The sequence below is a fragment of the Motacilla alba genome, chromosome 2, assembly GCF_015832195.1.
Source record: "Motacilla alba alba isolate MOTALB_02 chromosome 2, Motacilla_alba_V1.0_pri, whole genome shotgun sequence".
NCBI classification, from domain to species: Eukaryota; Metazoa; Chordata; class Aves; order Passeriformes; family Motacillidae; genus Motacilla; species Motacilla alba.
The window spans coordinates 138134325-138155552 of NC_052017.1; the positions used below are offsets into that span (position 1 = coordinate 138134325).

General features: G+C 43.6%; 1 protein-coding gene across 2 annotated transcripts in view; it reads right to left on the reverse strand.

Annotated features, from left to right (window-relative positions):
* The window catches only part of SAMD12 (sterile alpha motif domain containing 12), a 176464-nt gene extending 155493 nt beyond the window's left edge, over positions 1-20971 (reverse strand). The window contains exons 1-2 of one of the 2 annotated variants that reach the window (XM_038130231.1): positions 20690-20971; positions 2642-2811 (exon numbers count right to left, since the gene is read on the reverse strand). In XM_038130231.1, the coding sequence (XP_037986159.1) occupies positions 2642-2811; positions 20690-20702 (183 nt within the window). In that variant the 5' untranslated portion in view covers positions 20703-20971. The remainder of the gene's footprint in view (positions 1-2641; positions 2812-20689) is intronic. The other variant, XM_038130230.1, reaches the window with a different exon arrangement.
* Between the last annotated feature and the right edge of the window lie 257 nt (positions 20972-21228).

Sequence of the window (21228 nt, forward strand, 5' to 3'; positions counted from 1 at the left end):
ATCCCATAGCTGAGGACAGAAAAGAAAGGACACGCTTCATTAGAAAGGAGATTTTGTTTGTTTCTTTGGACAGCAAAGCCAGATGTTTAAAGTGCTGGAAGTGATCTTGATGACAAATTAGAAAGCTGAAAACAGGAACAAGAGCCTAGGAGGCATCTTAAACTATATTGAATATGTTGCACTGCTTTGTGCAGCACAGGTCTCGCTACTGTGAATATGAGGTATGTGTTAATATTATTTGAATACACAGGAGTGCAAAGAAATCCTTTTAAAAACAACTGTGCAATGGAAATATAAAACAAATGGCTCTGCTCACAATGTTTTATTTACAAAACTTTCCTGAATTCCTGCCCCTCATTTCATTATACATATATAACTGCATGGATGAAGTTTCCTAATGGCAGCTTAATTCAACTCTTAAAGCTACACAAGCTGAAGTCCATCTCCATACTCACATTTTAGAGGACAAAGCAAACCCATATTTAAATTTAAGGCAGAGCAAGGCAGAAAAGACAGGCCACTTCAGGCTATAATATGAGTCCAGATGAAAAACATCACTAAATTAATACACATATAAAAGACAAAGTTACTAACAAGGCAGAAATAAATTTAGAAAAATAGTCCGTTCCATTTGCTTGATGCTTCTATGCTAAGCTTATTCAATTAAGCAAAAATTCAGTTTGTTTGTTTGTTTTTAAATCTGAAGCATGCCCAGTTTTCTAAATAAAGCTACTGCAATCAGATGTGGGAAACCAAAACTGGATTTCAGTACTGTGAGAGCACCACACTTCCCCTCTTCCCCAACCATCTCCAGCATGGACAGCCTGTTTTATATTCATCAGTCCAACAATCACAGCTCAGACAGCGACAGCAGGCTCCCTTACATGAAATCACTGATGTATTTCACTCTGATTTTTCATTAGGATAAGTCTTTTGCAAGTAAAGACAAGTTTGATATGACTGTATTGCATGTCAGCTACACACAAGCCCATTCTCAACTGGGAGTCCTATTGCACCATTTAGCTTCTTCACTCCCAAGCTGGTTTGGTTCCCAAGTTTAGCACACCTCCACAGCCTTCAACACAGGGCAGATTTTCATCTGCTGATGTTGAAACATGAGCAGGGCTAGCTTGCCTTTGTGAACAGCAGGGCAAATGCCTCAGTAGCTGAGCTTTGTCTCAAAACCCATCCAAAATCTGGTGGTCTTGTTACCAAATGGATATTTCAAAGCAGTAACCACAAACCTGTTCTCCAAGGGTTCATGACAAATCAGCAAGGTGCTTGATAAATGGCCACCAAATGTAGCAGGGGTTTTTTAATTGTTGCAAGTCTGTAATGGAGGATCTAGTTTGATCCATTAAGTCAGAATGAAATGAGTTAAATTGTATTAACTTTAAACTAGATATTTTAGATAAAAAATAGAATGGAGAATTCATACCAAACCTTAACTGTCAAGGCAATTGCTCAAAACATTTAATATTATTTTATTCTAAAAGTGAAATACATCACAACCATGTGTGTGTTATTTTTTAGGCTTATTGTACTGTTGGCAGTAGGAAATACTCTGATTTGTTCAGTCATTGAAATAATTTCTATTGCCTTTTTGAACCTGTTAGAAAAAAGACACTCATTTTATTTGCTCTAATAACTCTCAAAGTGTCAGATTCAATAAAGACTCAATTTTCCACTCTGCAGAAATTACACCCAAACTCCTGGTTTCAGGCCTTTAAAAATCAAAAATACTGAAAGGCTTTTAAAGAATGTTTCCCAATTATTTTATAACATTCTCTTATCTTTCCTTTGACCCTGAGACCAGCTTCCTTCGTCAGAGCCTAGTGCTAGTAATGCCAAACTTGTGGGTTCAATCCCTGTATGGACCATTCACTTAGGAGCTGGCTTTGATGATCCTTGTGGGATCCCTTCCAATTCAGAATATTCTGTGATTCCAGTTTCAAATGTATCAAATATAACAAATATATGGCAAATTACTGTCCTATACCAAAGGATCTTGAGTATACACATTCACTTGCACTTGGTAGTCATGTCTACTGCACTCATACAAGAAGTAGAAGCTTATGAGTAAGAACAGACACATTTGTTTTCAGGAATGCATCTCTAAACTACATTTGCTCACTGTCATATCACACATGGAAGAACTGGCCTGGTATTTTACCTAAAATGAGTTTACAGATTATTAAAATCAGTCACCCATATAAAAATCCACATAATCATATACCCACAGAACTTATCTCCTCCTTTACCTGCCCCGAGAAAAAAATAAATATGCAAACAAACAAACAAACAAAAAAAAACCCCAAGAAAAACATTTCTGTGCCCATTCTGCCTGTTACACAAGTCATTTGGAAAAAGAGTCTGCACAGTGTCTGAAAAAGAGAGATCCCATTACTTTAATTATCTTCATTTAGAGAAAAATAGAATAGTGCAATATCCAAGATGTGTGTATGCCACAACTCCACAGGTGTACCTTGCTTCTGTAGCACCCACTTCCTCGGACTGCTATTTTTCCACCTTTATATGTCTTTAACAGGATGATAAATGCTTTTTAAGCAGAAGCCAGGACTTCAAGAAGCCTGGATTCTTAAAGACTCACCAAAATAAATAAGAAGGCAATCCTACCTACCTTAGATATTTCCGGCTCCACTTGTCTCTTGGGTGTGTCTTTTGACTCGGGCGCTTTTGGAGCGCCCTTAACCGCGAGCGAATCAACTCCGTCGCCTTCAAGCTGCAGGTTAATACCTTCTGTGGGGACAGGGTGATCAATACCATTTGGATTCAGATTGCAATGGATAGCTGGGAAAAAATATGAGAAACATTGCTTTAGGAAAGAAGAACCCAACGGTTCAAACATTTAGCACGAACTACTGAGAAGTGCCATGTGGTAACCAGAGCTGTGTCAGACCAAACCAAATGAACCGTCTGTACTTTGATGTGGATTCAAGGTGAGATATTTGAGAAAGAAAATGAGAGGAATGCAGCACTGTATAATTTTTTTTAGTGCAGGCTACCATACGGAACTGTGCTCTGCTGGATTCACTGGAGCATCCAAGACCCTCAACTTAGAGTTTTAATAAAATGTTCATCATCCAACCATACATTTTTTCATTTCTAGGCAAACAAGTTCAAGGTTTTCTATTACATTTTCTATTCCTAAAACATTCTAGGTCTTAAAGAATGTGGGATAAGTAAGCCGTGCACAAAAAAATCAGCAAGTCAGTCTCTGCACAGAGTAATGACTTATCCAGCTGATTATTTCTCCTTAGTCCTTTGTACCACTGCAAGTTACCACCTACACCATCCTAACAAGCAAGAGAGATATACTCCCTGGGAGTATATAATGAGGTAGGGACTAATGACAGCAGAATAAGGAAAGCATCCAGAGGAAAAAAAAACCAACAAATGCAAACCATACAAAAGGAATGCCCATTCTGAACAATGGCAGTAGCCTGCTTTCTGCCCAAATTTTCACAGTTTCAGCACTCACACACATAGAAGTGATGTAAAAAATGAGTGGATCCTGAGATAACTCCCCCTTTATGTGACTGACTTTTGCATTTATGTTCCTGCATAACTGGCCTACTTTTAGCGCTACTTGTAATTAATGGTCCCAACTTCCCCTGTGTACAAAAGAACTTTCTTCAGATACTGTGGGGCAATGTCTGACAGGTCTGAATAGAAACCTAAACTGCAATGTACAGCCAAAATAAAAAGCTGCCCTTTTACTCTTGCTTGACTTAGAAGCAAAGGATGGGGAGCTGGGGAAGAAATCAGATTTACCAGTTTCGACCAGCTACACATCAGCCCTTGAAAGCCTCGCACAGGAAACTGGCTCAAGCTGCCAGTGAAAGCAAAGGGTCATTTAACTTTAGCACTTTTTGAAAATCTATTCAGCTCAAATCCTAGAGTCTTAATTGAAAACTTTGAGCCTAAGTTACAGGAATTCCTTGGTACAGAATTAAAGCAGAGGCCAAAATGTTGACCATTTTCCCTTGGAATCTTTAAAAACATCAAAATATTTCTAAAATATAAGTGATCTCTGCAACCACTACAATACCTACATCTGCAAGCCAAGGACAGGAACACCTACTATGGGAACTTAAATAGAAATTTGATTCTGTTGTTTATATTTACATCAGTGTTCCTCAAGACACCAAAACAATTCTCTCTCTCCTAGATTATATCCACCTACTATTGTCTAGCTCCTCTAGATCATATTAACCTACCCAAAAGAAAGAACTACTAACAACAACTTTGCCTGCCCTCCAGACCACAGAAAGATAGATGTGATCCACCAAGACTGACTATTTTCACAGCACACTGAGAATAAAAACTGTTCTGTTAGTAACCTAATTAATTCCCCCCTGCACAAAAAATGTAAATGTATATTAACCGACCTGTAAAAGCAGTCCCAGCACACCCTGCTCCAGCATGGGCTGATCAGCAGTGAAAAGACATTTGGTATCAAATGCGATCCATAAAAACTCATCCAACTGTCTTCTGCAAGGATCTTTCCTAGCTGAATAGGAAGACTCCTAGAGACACCTTTGAAACCCTAACACACTACAGCAACATTCAGAAGCAGGCAGTTTTTGGCTGTCAGCCCAGTTCCAGTGCTCACCAAAGAGAAATTAGGTAGCACAGTGGGAGTTAAAACTGCCTGGAAGAACACTGCCAGCAGCAAGTCTCCTGTGAATTGCAACTCCTCCCTTCCCAGTGCTCCCAAACAATAGAGATTAGGGAGAAGAGTGGCATGGCATCAACAAGGAGACCCTTCTGGGTTATGACACCAATTTACCATGCATTAGAGGGAGCAAATGATACAGGTTTCGATAACACGATAACATGGCAGCATGATGACTAACCTTACCTCCTTCTATGTATAACCACATGACACACTTGGTGGATGAGGGAAAGGCTGTGGATGGAATCTACCTCGACTTTGATACTGTCTCCCACAGCCTTCTCTTGGAGAAATGGCTTTTCATGACTTGGATTGGTGTTCTGTTCACTGGCAAAAACCAGGCTGAGTGGCCAGGCCCAGAGAGTGGTAATGAATGGAGTTATATCAAGCTGGTGACTGGTGACAAGTGGTGTTCCCCACAGCCAGCTCTATTTAATATCTATCAACAGTCTGGATGAGGGGACCAAGGGTACCCTCAGAAAGTCTGCAGATGACACCAAGTTGGTTGGGAATGCTGATCAGCTGGAAGGTAGGAGGGCTCTACAGAGGAATCTGGACAGTCCAGAGTGATGGCCCAAGGCCAGCAGTGTGAGGTTCAACAAGGCCAAGAGCTGGGTCCTCTACTTGGACCATGTCACAGCAACCCCATGCAGTCCTACAGGCTGGGGAACAGTGGCTGGAAAGCTGCCCTTGGGAAAGGACCTGGGGGTGCGGGCAACAGTGACTGAACATGAGCCAGTGTGTGCCCAGGTGGCCAAGGAAGACCAGTGGCATCCTGGCCTGGAGCAGATACAGTGTGGCCAGCAGGACCAGGGCAGGAGTTGTCCCCCCGTACTCAGCACTGGTGAAGCCACATCTCAAGTGCTGTGTCCAGTTCTGGGCCCCACTATAAGGACATTGAGAGGCTGGAGTGTGTCCAGAGAAGGGCAACAGAGCTGGGGAAGCGTCTGGAGCACAAGTCTGATGAGGAGCAGCTGAGGGAGCTGGGGGTGTTTAGCCTGGAGAACAGGAGGCTCAGGAGAGACCTTGTCACTCTCTACAACTCCCTGAAAGGAGGCTGTAGCCAGGTGGGGGTCAGTCTCTTCTCCCAAGTAACAAGTGACAGAATCAAAGGAAAAGTCCTCAAGTTGGGCTAGAGGAAGTTTAGATCGGATATGAGGAAAATTTTCTTCATTAAAGAAGAGGGTTTCAGGCATTGGAACAGGTTGTCCAGGGAAGTGGGGCAGTCAACATCCTTGAAAGTATTTAAAAAAACATGTACACATGGCACTTGAGGACATCGTTTAGAGGTGGACTTGTCAGTCCTGGATTAAGGGTTGGACTTGATTTTAAAGCTCTTTTCCAACTTCAATGGTTTTATAAATCTATAAGCACCTGGATGGCTTAAAAATGAAATAAGTCACTCGGCACGATGCTGCTTGACTCTTAGCCCATCATGCATTCAAGAGTAATGAATGCTAGTGCTTTTTCAGCAATGTCTTTTACAGGGCTCCTTCAGACTACAAAAGAGAAAAAATGGAAGAGGCTGCTAGCAATTACAGAGATGCCCACTGCCTTTTAATTGAAAACAGGTGAGTGGTTAAAAGAAACACAGGCTATCCTAAGGGACTTTTCCAGAGTTGCTAATATTGAAGGGGCTAGGGGGGGAAGGGGGGAAAGAGACCTTTTTTATTTTCTAGGGGTATTTATCTCCTAAGAAGAATAAGTATCTTAGTCACTTGGCAAAGCTTCTCTTTCTTTGTCATGATTCATCTTTAGGTAGCCAGCTCTATTATTTTCTTCTAGTGCTACCTCCAAACCTCAGCTACACAGAGAATAGGAGCAAGGAATGTATCCTTGCATGGGTCTGTTATTTCCTGTTACCACACAGAATACATAGATCCATCTTTGTGGAAGACAGAGGTGGAGCTCTTGCCTCCTTTTAAATGTCAATACAAACCAAAATGGTTCCCTTTCAAGATTTGTTAAAGGCAGCGAAAGAGGTCAATGTTTGGTCACTAGTTTATTCTCTTCTTAAATCTGCATCTTATATAATTTTAGCTAGATAAGGTCAGCTCAAAACCAAGGACCAACTATCAAACCTAATGGGGCTTGGTGGACTGACAGCACCCAGGGCTAACATCCCATAGAACTGAGTCTAAATAGCTCTTAGAAAATAATCACAAATCACTAACTTCACCACAGCCCATGCGCTTTGAGTCTTAGCTGACACATCTTAAATTTCTTTTAGGACTTAACGGCATTCATCTGGAAAAAGAAAATCTTTCTCCAGACAAAGTAGTTTCTGGGTAAAATATTGTTCAGACCATTACTCCTCTTTACCCTGGTACTGGCTGACACTAGCTCATCCTGCCCTCTGCATTCAGACCATTTTTCCACTCTGCTCCTTTGACAATATCCCAGCTGCCTCAGCCCTTCTTCATTCCACCAAACTGCATCCACCTCATCAGTCCCAGATTTTAACAGTACATCAAGACAACAAACACCCTCCAAATCAGCTCACAGTATCAGCCTAATACCACTATCAGCAGTACCATTAGATTTTGAAACAGAACTTCTTCCAATATTCTTCCATTCAATCTCAATATTCATATATCATGCACACCTCAGTAATACAACCCTTCATCCAGATTCAGATCGCTTATATCCTCCTTTCCCTGCTGAAAACCCCACCTCAGTTGATTAATCTCTCTTCATGCTCCCTCAACAATTGTTGTTCAGCTTGTATTGAAAGCTTTCTGTGGTGGGGACTTGTTTCCTTTAGAGGAAGGAGGGTGGATGTGCTGTAGAGCTCTGACTGCACAGCAACAAGCACATAATGAATGGTGTTGGCAGACACAATAACATAGATCCAAAGATTACATTTATAAAACAAACTATTATTTAAAACAAAGGTACTTAAGTGCTCTTGTACTCCAACCTAATGGTAAAGCTGAATCCAATATCCACTTTTGCAGCATCTAAAAAGACTGCTGAGATCTGCCAAGTTATAAGAGTGGAAAGCTCTGTGAGAAAAATAGTTAGCAGAGCATCCAAAATGGAAATGGAAAAATTACCCCACATCTGCCCTAAAAAACTAGGGTGCAATATACTGAGTACTTTTTATATATTGTGGAACACAAACTCAAGTCTTTTCCATGTATGCAGAGCAAGATAATTTGTTGCCCTGCAGAAGCTGGCCCATACATGTGAGCCAGTTCCATGCCCACACAGATCTCTCCAGGGTGCACACGCAGTTTCAAAAAAGAGCTCGAAGGGCAACAAGAATGCTCTGCCCCCCACAGCTATCCTTCCTCCCATGCATGCCTGCCTCCCAGATGGCAAGCAGCCAAGAGACAGCTTGTCTGAGCATGCTTGATGGTACACAGAAGTCACCAAGAGCCATCGTAAGTTACTGGCATCTGGGGCAAGCCTTGTCTTTTCCTAGAGGGTACTCTGTGAATCCTGTCTGGAAAAAAGCCTGAAGGCACTCTTCAAAACACAGCCTTGATATATCCAAAGTTTTGCATGGGCAGATGGAAAGTCTTTGTCTCTCCATCTGTAAGCTCAAGGCTTAGCAGATAAATCTATGATCAATCGCTACCTCTGTGCACTCACTGCCTACTGTTCAAACCTTTCATAACTATGTGTTTCAGTGGGAATAATGCTGGCTGCTTAAAACTTTAAGCAGATCAATTAAGGCTACATTAAAGCGTATTTGGCAAGTACTCGAGTTACATGCAATAACAATTGTTCTATTCTAAAAAGTGATCGAGTAAAAATAGCATCTTCTTACTCATGTGCCCTGTTCTGTGTGCATCATAGTCATATGCTAGCTTTTGCTATTCAGAGACAAAAAGCAGGCACAGGAGATACCCACCCAAGCTCTAACAATCCTTACAAAACTTTCATGTGTCAAATACTGGCAACCTTGCAAACTCCATTTTATGCATTCATTCCACAGACTAGCTGCACAATGCTAAGAGGTAAATCCATACCATCCACCTACTACTCCCACCATAAAATGCCACATTGTTGAAAAGGACAAGACAAAAGTTCATCCACATAGCTTGAACATTAACAAACTCAGGTTGGACATAGCAGGGACCGTATAAAAAGGGTCCAAATACCTTTTCAGTAATTTCAGTAGTCACAAAGCTTTATCAAGTATTTGTAGGGAAAAACACCTTTGGACAGCAGCTCTCACTGGACTTGTTCCTTCCATCGCTGCTCATTTCTTTGTCAAAAGCAAATCAAACCTCCAATCACATCAAATTTTGCAGTCAGCATTTTCAATGAGAGTCCTATACACTTCCAGAGGCTACATTTCAATCCAGAGTAGTCAGACAGAATCCCTGAGGCTTTTTGCTTGCCTTTACTTGCATCCTGCTTTACCTGGGTTGATCAGAGAGGAGACATTCACACTGAAAACACTGAAGTCTTGTTCAGATTGAGATGCCTCCTCACACTGACCAAATGAGCACGATGGATCTGCACTGCAAAGCCCCTCTTGTATTTCAAGAAGCTTATATCTCATTAGCAGGTCAGCATATTCCTAGCAAACATGGGATTATTTAAAAAATATCTGACCTGAGCAGTTACTACCACTTCTACAATAGTAAAAAACAAGATTAAAAACAGCAAATAAAGATGCTTTAATTTGTACTATAAAATTTAGGACTATTTTGACTTCTTTGTCTGGCAGAAATTTCTTCCACAGTAATGAGTTTCTGTAACTCCTATGGATGGTCCATCTGCCTCATCAATCAGCTTCTAGTTTTGAGAAACTGTCTGGCTTTTGCATACCACAAGTACTTCTCCATACAGTCCTCTCTCCACCTAATGTGAATTTGTACAGTTCCCCCAACACATCACTTGGAACAAGCTGAAAATGCAGTCAAAGTTTCACATGAATGCAATCTGCTGCTTATGTTGCAACCTAGTAAATACTGCTGGCAACCTGACGAGCAAGTAAATTCAAGGTTTTGCCCACTCTGTTCCTCAAACCTGTCTGTCTAATGGCCACCAAATCAGCAGCACTCACACAGAGCAAAGAAGCCCAGCAAATCAGTCAGGACATTTTCTACTTCAGTACAAGTCACATCAATTTATCACAAACCTCCTGTAAGGCTGAAATCCCAAAGTACTTAACTGAAGTAATATTAGTGTCTAGCTATCTGCTTCTGTTGGTCAGCATCAAAAAGCAGCATCAAGCAATTCCAAACATGCTGTGCCAAAAGGCATGCCAGTATTGAGCTGTGGAGTGCACTGTAAACTGCTGCTACTGATGAGCTGTACCTGGAGCTTTGCATACAAAGCTCAGACAGACACAGGCAGCAAGGCTTGGCAGACAGACACACACCTGTACCTGCAGGTGCCTCCAGTGAGTTGCTTGTCTTTCTAGCCTCTTGTTAAAATGACTACCAATCATTGATCAATTAAACAAAAACGCAGCTTCTTACAAGATGTGAATTTCACAATCACGTCTTTGTTAAAGCAGTGGCATGTGCCAACTGCTGGGCAGGATAAGTGACAGCCCAGCAGCAAGGAAGTGGACATTGAGCTAGGTCAAGAGGGTCAAGAGGGCGGGAAGGGCAGAGCAAAGGGGACACAGGTGTAGAAAGTGCATAGAGGCAGAAGGGGATAAAGTGTTCAGAGGAGGAGCATCCATTTTAATTTGTAACCGTGACTTGTCAGGCTTTTGCCTTTTTACCTCTTTAGAATTATTATTAGCAAGAAAACTTAAGGTAATGGCATTCCTGAGACAACTATCCCTGAACATCTCTAGCTAGACAATGGTGTAGTCATCTCATGGTATCGAGCCAATTACTGCTAAAAGCCAGTCGCTCTCTCCAGAAACAATTAAAAAATACACAAAACTAATGCCAAAGTAGAACACAGAAAAAGTATGCTTTCTGAGACAAGCTGCTACACTTCACATACATCTCTCTAACAAACTTTAGCTGTAAGATGGTATAAAGTCTTGTACAATGACAGAAATATATCAAGAAATTCAAATGACTAACTCAGCACTTTCATATCTGGAATCAAACTAAACTCATAATTTGGTTGAAGGCCAAAAAAATCTTGAGTGTAGAGAGAAGAGACCCCTTAGTTCTTTACAGAACAGAAACACTAAGCCCAGAATATGAAATTCTCTTCTTCTTTGGGTTGAGTTTGCCTTCTGAGACCCTCATCCCACCAGGATATGTATGTAATTAAGTTTCTTCAGCTAAAAAAACTCCCTTATTCCTTTTTTTTACAGTTTTCCTACTGGAAACTATTTATTTTATGTATAGCAATATCCACTTACTATCTCTTATCTTACAGACTTTAGCAAATGCTGTAAACAGTTTCTTTTACACCTGCTCTTCAGGAGACAGACTGCATGTCATCACTATGCTAGACAGACCTTGGTGTCTCAGTAATGCAAGTTCAGCCTTTATAACAGCAACAAGATTTCATTATAAAAAGCAGATACAGTGATTGGAGAACAAAATTACTTCTGAAGCATTTTCTCATTCTCTTTTAATAAAAGTATACTTGGTACAAGCAGCTCTTGAATTCATGCTAGCAACAGAGACTCATTGAAAAATGAACCCATTCAGTGAATAAATAAGGCCAGGTTACCACAAATCCTGTACAGGTATAGATGAACAGGAGAACACTGACACATAAGGGGACTACGAGAACTATGCAATTAACTTAGAGCAAAATGGATCTTAGTGAAGAAAGTAATAAAGGTCCGTAAGTAACACGTATCACCTGCACACAAGAAAACAATTTAAGCAATGGATTAAAATACAAAATAGTTGGTCATTTGTTTTGCAAACTAGTAAGTCAATAAGAAGGCTTATGCAAGCATCTACAGAGATTCTCTTGAATAGTGAGGAACTCTGGATTTCAAGATTGTGAGTCCCACAAAGTTGCATGCAAAGAGGGTGCTACAACAGATAAGAATTGTATGAACAAAAGACAAAGAAAATCTATTGGTAGATAGAGAGGCAGAGACCTAAAACAATTTTCTCTCGCAAGGAAAAGTATTCACCATTTATTACAACTGTCAGTCACCAACCAACTTAGGCAAACTCCAAACCAGCTACCACTGTTGCCCTAAGGATTTTGCAGAGAAAATTGAGAGATAAAAAAGAGTAATAACACACCTGGGTATGCAATGAGTCTTCATTAGTTCCACTAATCTTGGAAGAAACTTGTCTTGCAGTCACTGATTAGGAAGCTGGATAGTCATGCTTCACCACAGGCTACATTTCTGAGACTGCCTCTCTTCAAGTCCTAACAGTACTACTATTCAATTCTATACTCAGCAAACATTACATGAAAAACTGTTTTTAAACACTAAAGAGCCTATCCAGCACACAAAGAACAGCTCAAACACAAACAGGTTAAGCCTTTACTATGGCATCAGAGGTGCACTGTTCCACACATGCAGCACAGATCTCTGCCTTTGCCCTGTTCATGAAAGCTGGTGTCTGCTGAACATGTGGCACAGAAATGGCTGTAATTCAGCTGTGGATCTGGGCTTTATTTCTTGTCCCATGAATGAGGCACAGTCATCAAAATGCAAAGGAAAAGATCTTTATTCATCCTCACTAGTATAACTAGTTTGAAATCTGGCAGTTGACTTCTGTTCTCAGTCCTGGCTTTCTCTCAACTGCCTAAAAGTTACCTCCTTTATCACTGTTCAAGGGTATCACTTCCCTTGTACACTTAACTGAAGAGTCTGGAAATGCCTTCTTTCCTTCCTCCAGTAAAATTCTTCACCTCCTACTACTTGCTCATACCACTGTATCCTACTCACTCTAGTTCCCCAGATGATTTGTGTAGCAACAAACCGTCAGCCAAGAGCATGCAGAGGACAATCTGAGAGAAAGCTTCTATTGATGCACATTACAATTCTCTTTCTTTATGTTTATGAAACAGCATTATTAAAAGTCTCTTTCTTGCTTTTACTAGGTTATTTACAGAGAAGCAAATCAACTCAAGCAAAATCCCCTCTGGGGGAAGAAATTTTTTTTTTTTAAAAGAGCCATAAAGACAGAGCAGAGTGAGTGGGGAAATGGAGGGAAGTAATAACCTGAATGTTCAGCTGAAGAACAGGAGCTAGCACATCATATAGAGATGGATAGGGCTGCACTAAAGACCAGCTAAAATCCACACTGTTTTCCTCACTCTCCTATTTCTGTCAATCATATACTCCCTGCAAGCATATTAGATCCTGTAATTGAATGCAGGGTTCACTTCAGCCCAAGTTCAGATCCCTGCACACTTCCTTGCTTCATCCAGGAGGAGCACAAACTAGGGTGAATTCTTACTGGTTCAAATAATGAACCTGCTCTTTAATGCCAAGTTTATTTCATGCTGCACACAGAACGTGCAACTATTCACATCAACTGCCTCACTCTTTCTGTAGTCCTTTTGCAACAGGGCACTTCTGAAGAGAGAAGGAGGATCCTACACAAAGTTGAGGGAACATAAAATCTACTCAAGGCAGAAGCCGCTAAGGCTGACATCTGTAGATCTAATCTGCTTCAGGTTTTCCTGAATATCTCTCTCGAACCATACTTCACCTCATTTAGAGAGGTCAGTACAGGTGTTTACAACCTTATCTGCTGTGGAGAATCAATATTTTCCAGGATGGCATTTTTATAGTTGCAGCCTAATGCCAGGCCCCTCTTTCCCCAAATCCCACTGACCAGACATGGCACACAGTTCCTCTTCCAGAGCAGTATCAGTTCTTATAAACTAAGAAAAAGAAAGCTACATATCTTATGCATCACGACCCTACCTGTTAATATTTTTATAGCTCAGTGCCTAATTCCCCATCTCCACTCTGTTTCTGGGTTGTCCTGACCAAATTTCCCTCTCAGACACTCGATGCAAATCAAATTCTTGTGGTAGTGGAATTGTTCTGGACACATAGCAGATGAGCTAGACTTTGTCATAAAAGTCATCAAGCTGGGTCAGACTAGAAGTCTAGCCCTTTATGCCACTGCTTAAGGAACAGCCTGAGAGCAGGGCATACATGAATTGATCCAGTCTTGGCACATTAGGAACAACTCCCAAGGTTAAAAGTGCACTTGGGGGAACTCTTGTGTTATATGAAAAACTATTTCCTTTTTTAATTTAAAGCACAAAACCCCATGGCTTCATTGTTCTGCCTTGTGACCTTGTTCCTTCTTCCACCTTCTCCACACCATTCATCAAGACCTAAGGATTCTCTCCACGGTCATCTCTTTTCCAGAATCAGAATCTTTGTAACCTGCCCATCTCTTTTCCAAGCTAAAGAATAATAGTATCTGTAACTTGCTTTCAGAGAACACACCATGTCTCTGACAGCTGACTGGTTTTTTCTGTATTCTTTCCAATCCTCTCCTTCTTTTAGCATGTGGCAAGCAAAAGCTGCAGGGAGCATTCACAATACAACAGCAATATGCAATGATACAGAAAAAAAAGACCTCCCTTGCCTTGTTCAGAACTCTCTCCATAGTTCTTGATATTTTATTAGCTATTTTGACCAGCACCAACCAGACAGTTTCAGAAGACCTCAAAATTACTCAATCTTTTAGCTCTTTTGCCTTTGGCACCTTCCAGAACTACTCCCTCTACATTCTCTGCATGTTTTGAGCAGATAATTGAGGGCTGAGCTGTTCAATTGTTAATCTGCAAGGGTAAATACCTGTGTCCATTCAAAGGCAACAGCTTTCATGAAAAATAACCCACAACAGGATTGCTCAGTTTTAAACTCTGAGTATCTCTTGCTCACATAAAGGAGCATTGCATTAGAGATTACACAGCCTGGACAAAAGGAGAGACAAGTCAAGAGACAAAACAGGGCAGAAGAGGGTAAAGCTGTCTCAGTCAGGACAAAAGAGAAAATTGGCTCCAAAACCAGGCAGAGTATCCCAGCAGACTCAGACTCAATACTGAGTGAACTGAAAAGCAGCCTTTTAACAGCTCTACTACCTCTGCAAACTAGCTGTATTATTTTCAGAGAACAATGGGCAAAACAAAAACTTATAGTGCTCTACAGACACCTAGTTCTGCACCCACCAGCAAGCCTGTACAGAAGGTGTTTTGGACAGAAACCTCTCCATGCTTATCAGCTCAACAACCAGCACCAGCCTGCAACCCGGACACCATCCAGCCACAGTGCCTTGCTCTGAGCCTGTCCCTGCTGCTCTCCTGCCATAGCCCTTGCGACACAGCAATACTGTGAAGCACTAGAGACTGGCTCTAAGCAGCTTGCCCTGACCTCACATGCTCAGCTGTAAACAAGAGGAACAAAGCTACACAACCTCCTTGGATGTTGCCTGCCATGCTTGGACATAACAGAAGAACAAAAAAAACCCCTCCAAAATCCCTCGAGAACAGTTCTACTTTATAGTTTCCACTTAAGCAGTAAACATGAGCTCTTACAATGTCACTACAGGTTTGTCAATACTTTCCAGTAGTGCATTAGGAAATGCATCCAAAGTCTAACTCTTGTCATTTGCTCACTTGCATTCCTTTCTTGGTGGAGAAAGCACACAAACTTTCAAAGCATCATTCCTTCCATCTGCCTTCATATTATCACCACCTGACATGTTTTAACCTTATGATGGTATTCAATGGTACTGAACCAGTAAATTTATATTAATCAGTGTCCTCCTTGAGCTTCTAAGTCTTCCGAATACTTTAAAGGGTAAGGTCAAACACTCAAAGAACTGTATCTAAACTGGCTGATATCAAAGTACTTCTGAGTTTCCAGAAACACTCTTATCCTACAACCAAATTTCATCCAAAGGAAACACAGTGTCACATCAAGTCTATACTTGGAACCTTGATCCCTGCCTAATATGGGATTATTTGTAAAAGCAGGGAGGGTAAAATGATCAGGTAATTTCCTTAACATCCACCCTCCACTCAAGCTGAATACACCCAAAACCCTCCATTGCAGGGCGATTCTTTGTTGCCACAGCTTCATTTTGGGGCCTCCAGTTCTCACAATGGAGTGCACCTTCTGAAGTTCAGCTCACAGTCTCCCCTTCAAATGTAGCAAGATAGATTGGAAAGCTCTAAGCAGTGGTTCCAAGCAGAGAAGCACACACAACCATGAAGCTGTATGCACAATGTGGGGGTGGGCAGGAGGTTGAGCTGCTGTTGAGCAAGAAATAAGGGGGTAGATGTTACAGCCCAACAAGAAGGCTGCCACATGAATGTGGGTAGGAGATCTATCTTCCAGTCTGGAATCCCATAATTGCTAATGCATTTTTTCAATAAATGGTCAGAAAGTGACACACATAACCCAAGACCAAAGGCTGATGTTCAAATCTTATGCCTCACTGTCCAATATACCTCCAGCACTGATCTTACCCATCTCCTCTGCTGTGACCCAGTGTGACTGTTTCAACTGGAGAGTTGAAATGAGATGTCTCTCTCAGTCCTGCTTCCAACTGGAAGCTATTTCCAAGCCACATGTCTGAATCCCTCAGGCTAAGAAGTGGTTAGAAATTACATAAGAAACCAAAAACATTATGGAAGCATGTGCTATTTTTGAATCACAGGACTTGTTACTTCTTTGCTGCATAGACAAGTAAGTGTGCTGAAACACCATCTACTGGATCACATTCCCTGGAAACTTAGATATGGAGACATACCCAGTCTGAGCTCAAAGTGGGTGTAGGAATAAGACGAAGTTGAGTAACTGAATACCTGTCAGAAGAGTTGTACTTTTGGGCACACCCTGGAACAGCATGATAGGTACCTACACTGAAAGCTGCTTCAAAGCTGTCCTCTGGGTGATCCTGAACTTGCTTTGACATTCTTGGCAGAGTTAGCATAGCACATCTATGAGCTCACCATATTTCAAGTCTCTGAAGAAACACATGGCAGCATTCAATATCCATGGAGTTGCTAGGCAGTGCAGGCGTTCAACCAAGGTACATCACACAGCTGAAATGCACAGGATCACTCTGATAGAAGTTGGTTACAAGCTGCAAATAACTTCAGTCCTGCAGCAGTTAACCTGGATGCCACTTCACAGAATGCCCTAACCTCCTTTGAGTCTTGGTCTCCTTAAGGATTACCAAAGGGTAAGGCCAGTCATTGTCATTTTATGTCAGCAAGGCTCCACTTCTCAGTAAAACACACTATCCCATAGGAAGATCCAGGGTCTCAGCAGCACAAGCCCACTACAGAAGAGCCATAGGAGACTGGAAGTTTACATAAACTTCCAGGAGGAGACCTGCAACAAATCTATGTGGCACTTTCCAAAGCCTATACACAGCAAGAAAGGTGTTAGACCAAATTTCATTAAACACTTACCATGAAAGAACTCCATGAAATAATTAGCACTTTTCTTTGCAAAGGAATCCCAAAACCACCACAGATCAGAGCTGCAGGAGATCCAACAGAATCGATCACCTGCATGCAGACATCATCTGATGGGTACTGTCAGTCTCTCACCTTCCTGTGCAACAAACACTGGGGGGGAGGGGGGGAAGAAATCACCATTTCTCTCTTTTCCCCTTTACCTCTGCTGCACAAGAGCAAACTGGGAGGAAAAAAAAAAAGAGAGAACACTGTTGCAGAGATCAAAAGCCTTTTTCTACTGGCTCTGACCTAGTTCTTTCATTCTTACTAGAAGGAGAAAAAACACTTAAAGGAACATTGTCAAAACTGTTGAGTCTAAAAATAGACTTACCTTGGCAGTGCTGCCATCTCAACGGGCTCATATTAAGGAGTGCAAACTCACTTTCCTCATATACACACACCAATCCTTTCATCAATCTGGAAGCACTGGCACTACACAGCCCAAAGGACTTCCCATTCCCCATAAAGTCTTTTGGGACACTAAAGTATGTATTATATATAACTGGCAAAGAACTGCAGTATTCTCCAAATTCCTACTTTATATATGCAAATCTACCACTGTCAGCTATCCCAGTAAAAAAGTTTGGATGTTTTCCTTAAGTAAACCGATGGACATCTGTTGATATTGCTAAACCCCAGCACACCATGCTAAGACAGCTTTAAAATAATCAGATTTGAGGAAGATTTCAGCAATTTTTTAGATAAAATAAATTTTTTGAAGATTTTCCAAAAAGTATAAGCTACAAAATATTTTCACCTTAGCTACACAGAGCATTTCTGCAAGGAAAAACAAAACAAAGACTCTGGGTTCGTGGCTGAAGCTGACAAACAGGCAGTTTCCATAGAACAATAGCCCTGGTGGAGCTGGTGGGGCAGCGGATGTTGGCTCCGGTCAGGAACTCCTGTGCTGCAGAATCCTTGCCTCCCTTGTGCCCCTGGGACCTTCCCGCTCCCCCAGCTGCATCCCAGAGCCACTCACACTTTATTAAGTGTGCACAAGAAGCCACTCACAGAGCCACTCACACTTTATTAAGTGTGCACAAGAAGCCAGTTGGCCCAATCATTCAAAGGCCTCGCATCACTCTATAAAAGAGAGCCCAGGAAGCCCATCATAGCCAGGCTCCCAGCTGACTACTGCAGAGACTGGAAGGCCAGACAACCTCAGTTTAAACCTTATTTCCAAGCTTCCAAAACTGTTGTACAGCAGGTTATGTTCTCAAGATCAAAGCTGCACACCAGGAAAGCATGCTTCCAAAGAAAACAAACAAATCAAACGAACAGAAAACAAAAAATCCCAACTGTCTGCTCTTCCTGAGCCCGGGACATTTTTCTACAAAACTATCTATTTAGAAGATTCAATGGCAACTCTACTTTAGACTAAGGCAGGGTCTGTACACTGTGATGATCGGAGTCATGAGGAACAAGTAACCTCTCAGCTTTCCAAACAGAAGCCGTAATGCCACACGTTCCTTGCCAAAAGTCACAGTTCAGGAACAGAACACATCTCACACCTAGGGCTCCAACAAGGCACAAAATGCATTAAGAGAAAAGCAAGCTTTTAAGCACAAACACAAGGAAACATGATTCCAACATAAAATAATGTATAATAAAAGGCCTGAAATGTGAATGCACCACAAACACACAAAGCAGTCATGGCCACGTGGCTACTTGTGCTGAAATAGTCATAGTGCTGTGTTGGTGTGAGGGCAACAGAATCGTGCAAAGGCAAGAAAGTTGAGGAAGAAAAAAACAAAATGGGAGGTACGCAGAATATACAGACAAGAATGCCTGCTCTGACACACCACAGCAGGATGCATCCTGGGGGAAGGAAATGGGACGAAGGAGTTAAAGAAAAAAATTCCATCTCAGGAGAAGGGAAAGGCACTGCTTCCCAAAGCTTTAGCAGAGCTTTCCTTCATTAATATTTACAAAGCTTTTAGAGATTCTCAGATGGAAGGCACTGCAGATATGACAGGAATTATTACAGACCTGAAAAGATCTAGCATACAGACTGAGAAGGACTTCAAGAAAATAAAATGGGATGATATTAGTGAGCACACTGAAATAGGGGTTGCTGCTGGCATATGAACCATCTGGTACATGGCAGTCCATTTCATTTACTTACCCACTACCGGGCACGCATGCCCAGTTCATGTCATTATGCTTTTGCCACTGAAGTAAAGCTTTTATTCAGGACCACTACACCTTCCTTCTTTGTATCATCCCAGTCTTCAAAACTGCCATTCGGTAGAGCAGCCTGTGCCTAAGAAATGCTTGCCTTAGGGAGAGGCTTACACTTAGGATGAACAGCTTGGGATGTTGACAGACACCTTTTGAGACACAGTGGTCTTGTTTATCTTTATTTGAATTTGCATAGGAAGCTGGTTTTCAGGGATGTTAAGCTCCCCTTTGCCTCCAGGATATTTAAGTTTTTGCTGGACTATCATTTGCGCTGTTCACTTGGGTACTCGACAAAAGACAGCTTCAGCGTGATTTTCAGCAATACAGCAAGTGTGTCTTGATAGAACTGTAGATTTCAGCATAACTGAGAAACAAAACTCATGGTAGTCACAAGATGAACACACAAAAATACTATCATACACTAAATTAAGAACAGGAGACGATAAATCAAGCACCTTCAAGGAGAAGGGGTCAGATGGCTGGTTTACACAGGATTCTTACATTTTCTCAAGGGCACCAAATAAAGCAAGATGAGGCACAAACCCCAGGACTGCCACTGCCTCAGTCTAAAGCACTAGAAAAGCGAGTGAATCTTGGAAGCAGACAGCAGGAAAGCAGATTTGCCTTTTCTCACACACCTGTCTCCTCCAACTTCCCAAAAGACCCAATGGAAAGGGAACACACAGCCGATGTTAGAAGGCTAAAGGGAGCCCAGCGTTTACTGAAGACCTAGCAAAGCATCCACCTGTCTTAGTAGCTATTGCCTCAGTTACCGGGGTACTTCCCCAGGAGCCGGGCACCTTATGAACACCTCACAGCTCCTGGCTGCCCAGGAGCTGAGCATCTCGACCCTTTCTTTGGCTTCTCCATCCCTCTCAGGGAAGGAGGGGCCGAGCACAGCTCTGCGCCCATGCGGGGCACGCTGGAGCTTCGTCGGCATCGCGGTCTCGGGGGACTTCGAGGATCTGGACAGCAGCGAGGGACAGCGGCGTCTCGGCGCCCGCGGGAGACCCACCGGCGGCGGGGCGGGGAAGGCGCCCGGGGCTGAGCGCGGGGCCGGGGCCGCTCCGGAGGGAGGCGGCGCAGGTCGGCCGCCCTTGCCGGGAGAGGCGGCACCTCCGGGCCCGGCGGGAAGTTGCCGATCGGTGCCTCCGGGCAGCCCCTGCCGCCTACCCCGCCGCGGGCAGGGGCGGCAGCCGCGGCCCGGCTCCACGGCACCTGGCCCGGGGCAGCCGCGGCGCTGCGGGCGAACGGGCCGAGGTGCGCGGGGGCCGGGGATGCCCCGCGGCGAGGCCGAGGCAGCGGGGCGGCAGAGCGGCCCGGCCGGCGGACGCTGCTGTCCCGCCGGACCGGGCCGGGCCGGGCCGGGGCGGCCCCGCCACGGCGCAGGTGAGCGCCCGGGGGAGGAGACAGGGGAGGGACCCCGGGGGCGGCGGGCAGGGGACGCGAAGCCCTTACCTTCCACCGCCATCCTCCCGGCCTCGCATAGTGCGCCGGCCGCCGACCCGGCCCCGGCGGCGCTGCCCCGGCCGCCCCCCCGCCCGCGCGGGCTCCGCTCATCTGCAGCCGCGGCGATCAACCTGCAGCGCTCGCTGACAGCGGGCGGGGCCGCGCCGCGGATCCCTGGGAAACGTAGTCCCGGGAAACGGGCGCCCGGCCAGGCGCCGGCGCTCCCTGCCGCCGGCGGGGCCCCGGGGCGCCTCCGCGTGTCCCCGGCGGCAGGGAGAGCAGCACGGGGGCCGGCCGTAGGCTGGGAGAGGCGGAGGGCTGGGGACCCCCACGAGGCTCGTGTGGGAGAGGGACAGCGCGGGCACCCTGTCCCAGGAAGCTTCATTTCACAGCTCTGGGATGTTTCTCTCCAGGATTTCAGGATCTCAAGACATGCGGGCTGACGGCTCCAGGATGAGCCCGACCTGTCCCCGTCCCACCCCACCGCACTCCCTGGCCGGCCGGAGGAGTTTGTCCGCAGGAAGAGAAAAAGGCGCACACAGCACCGG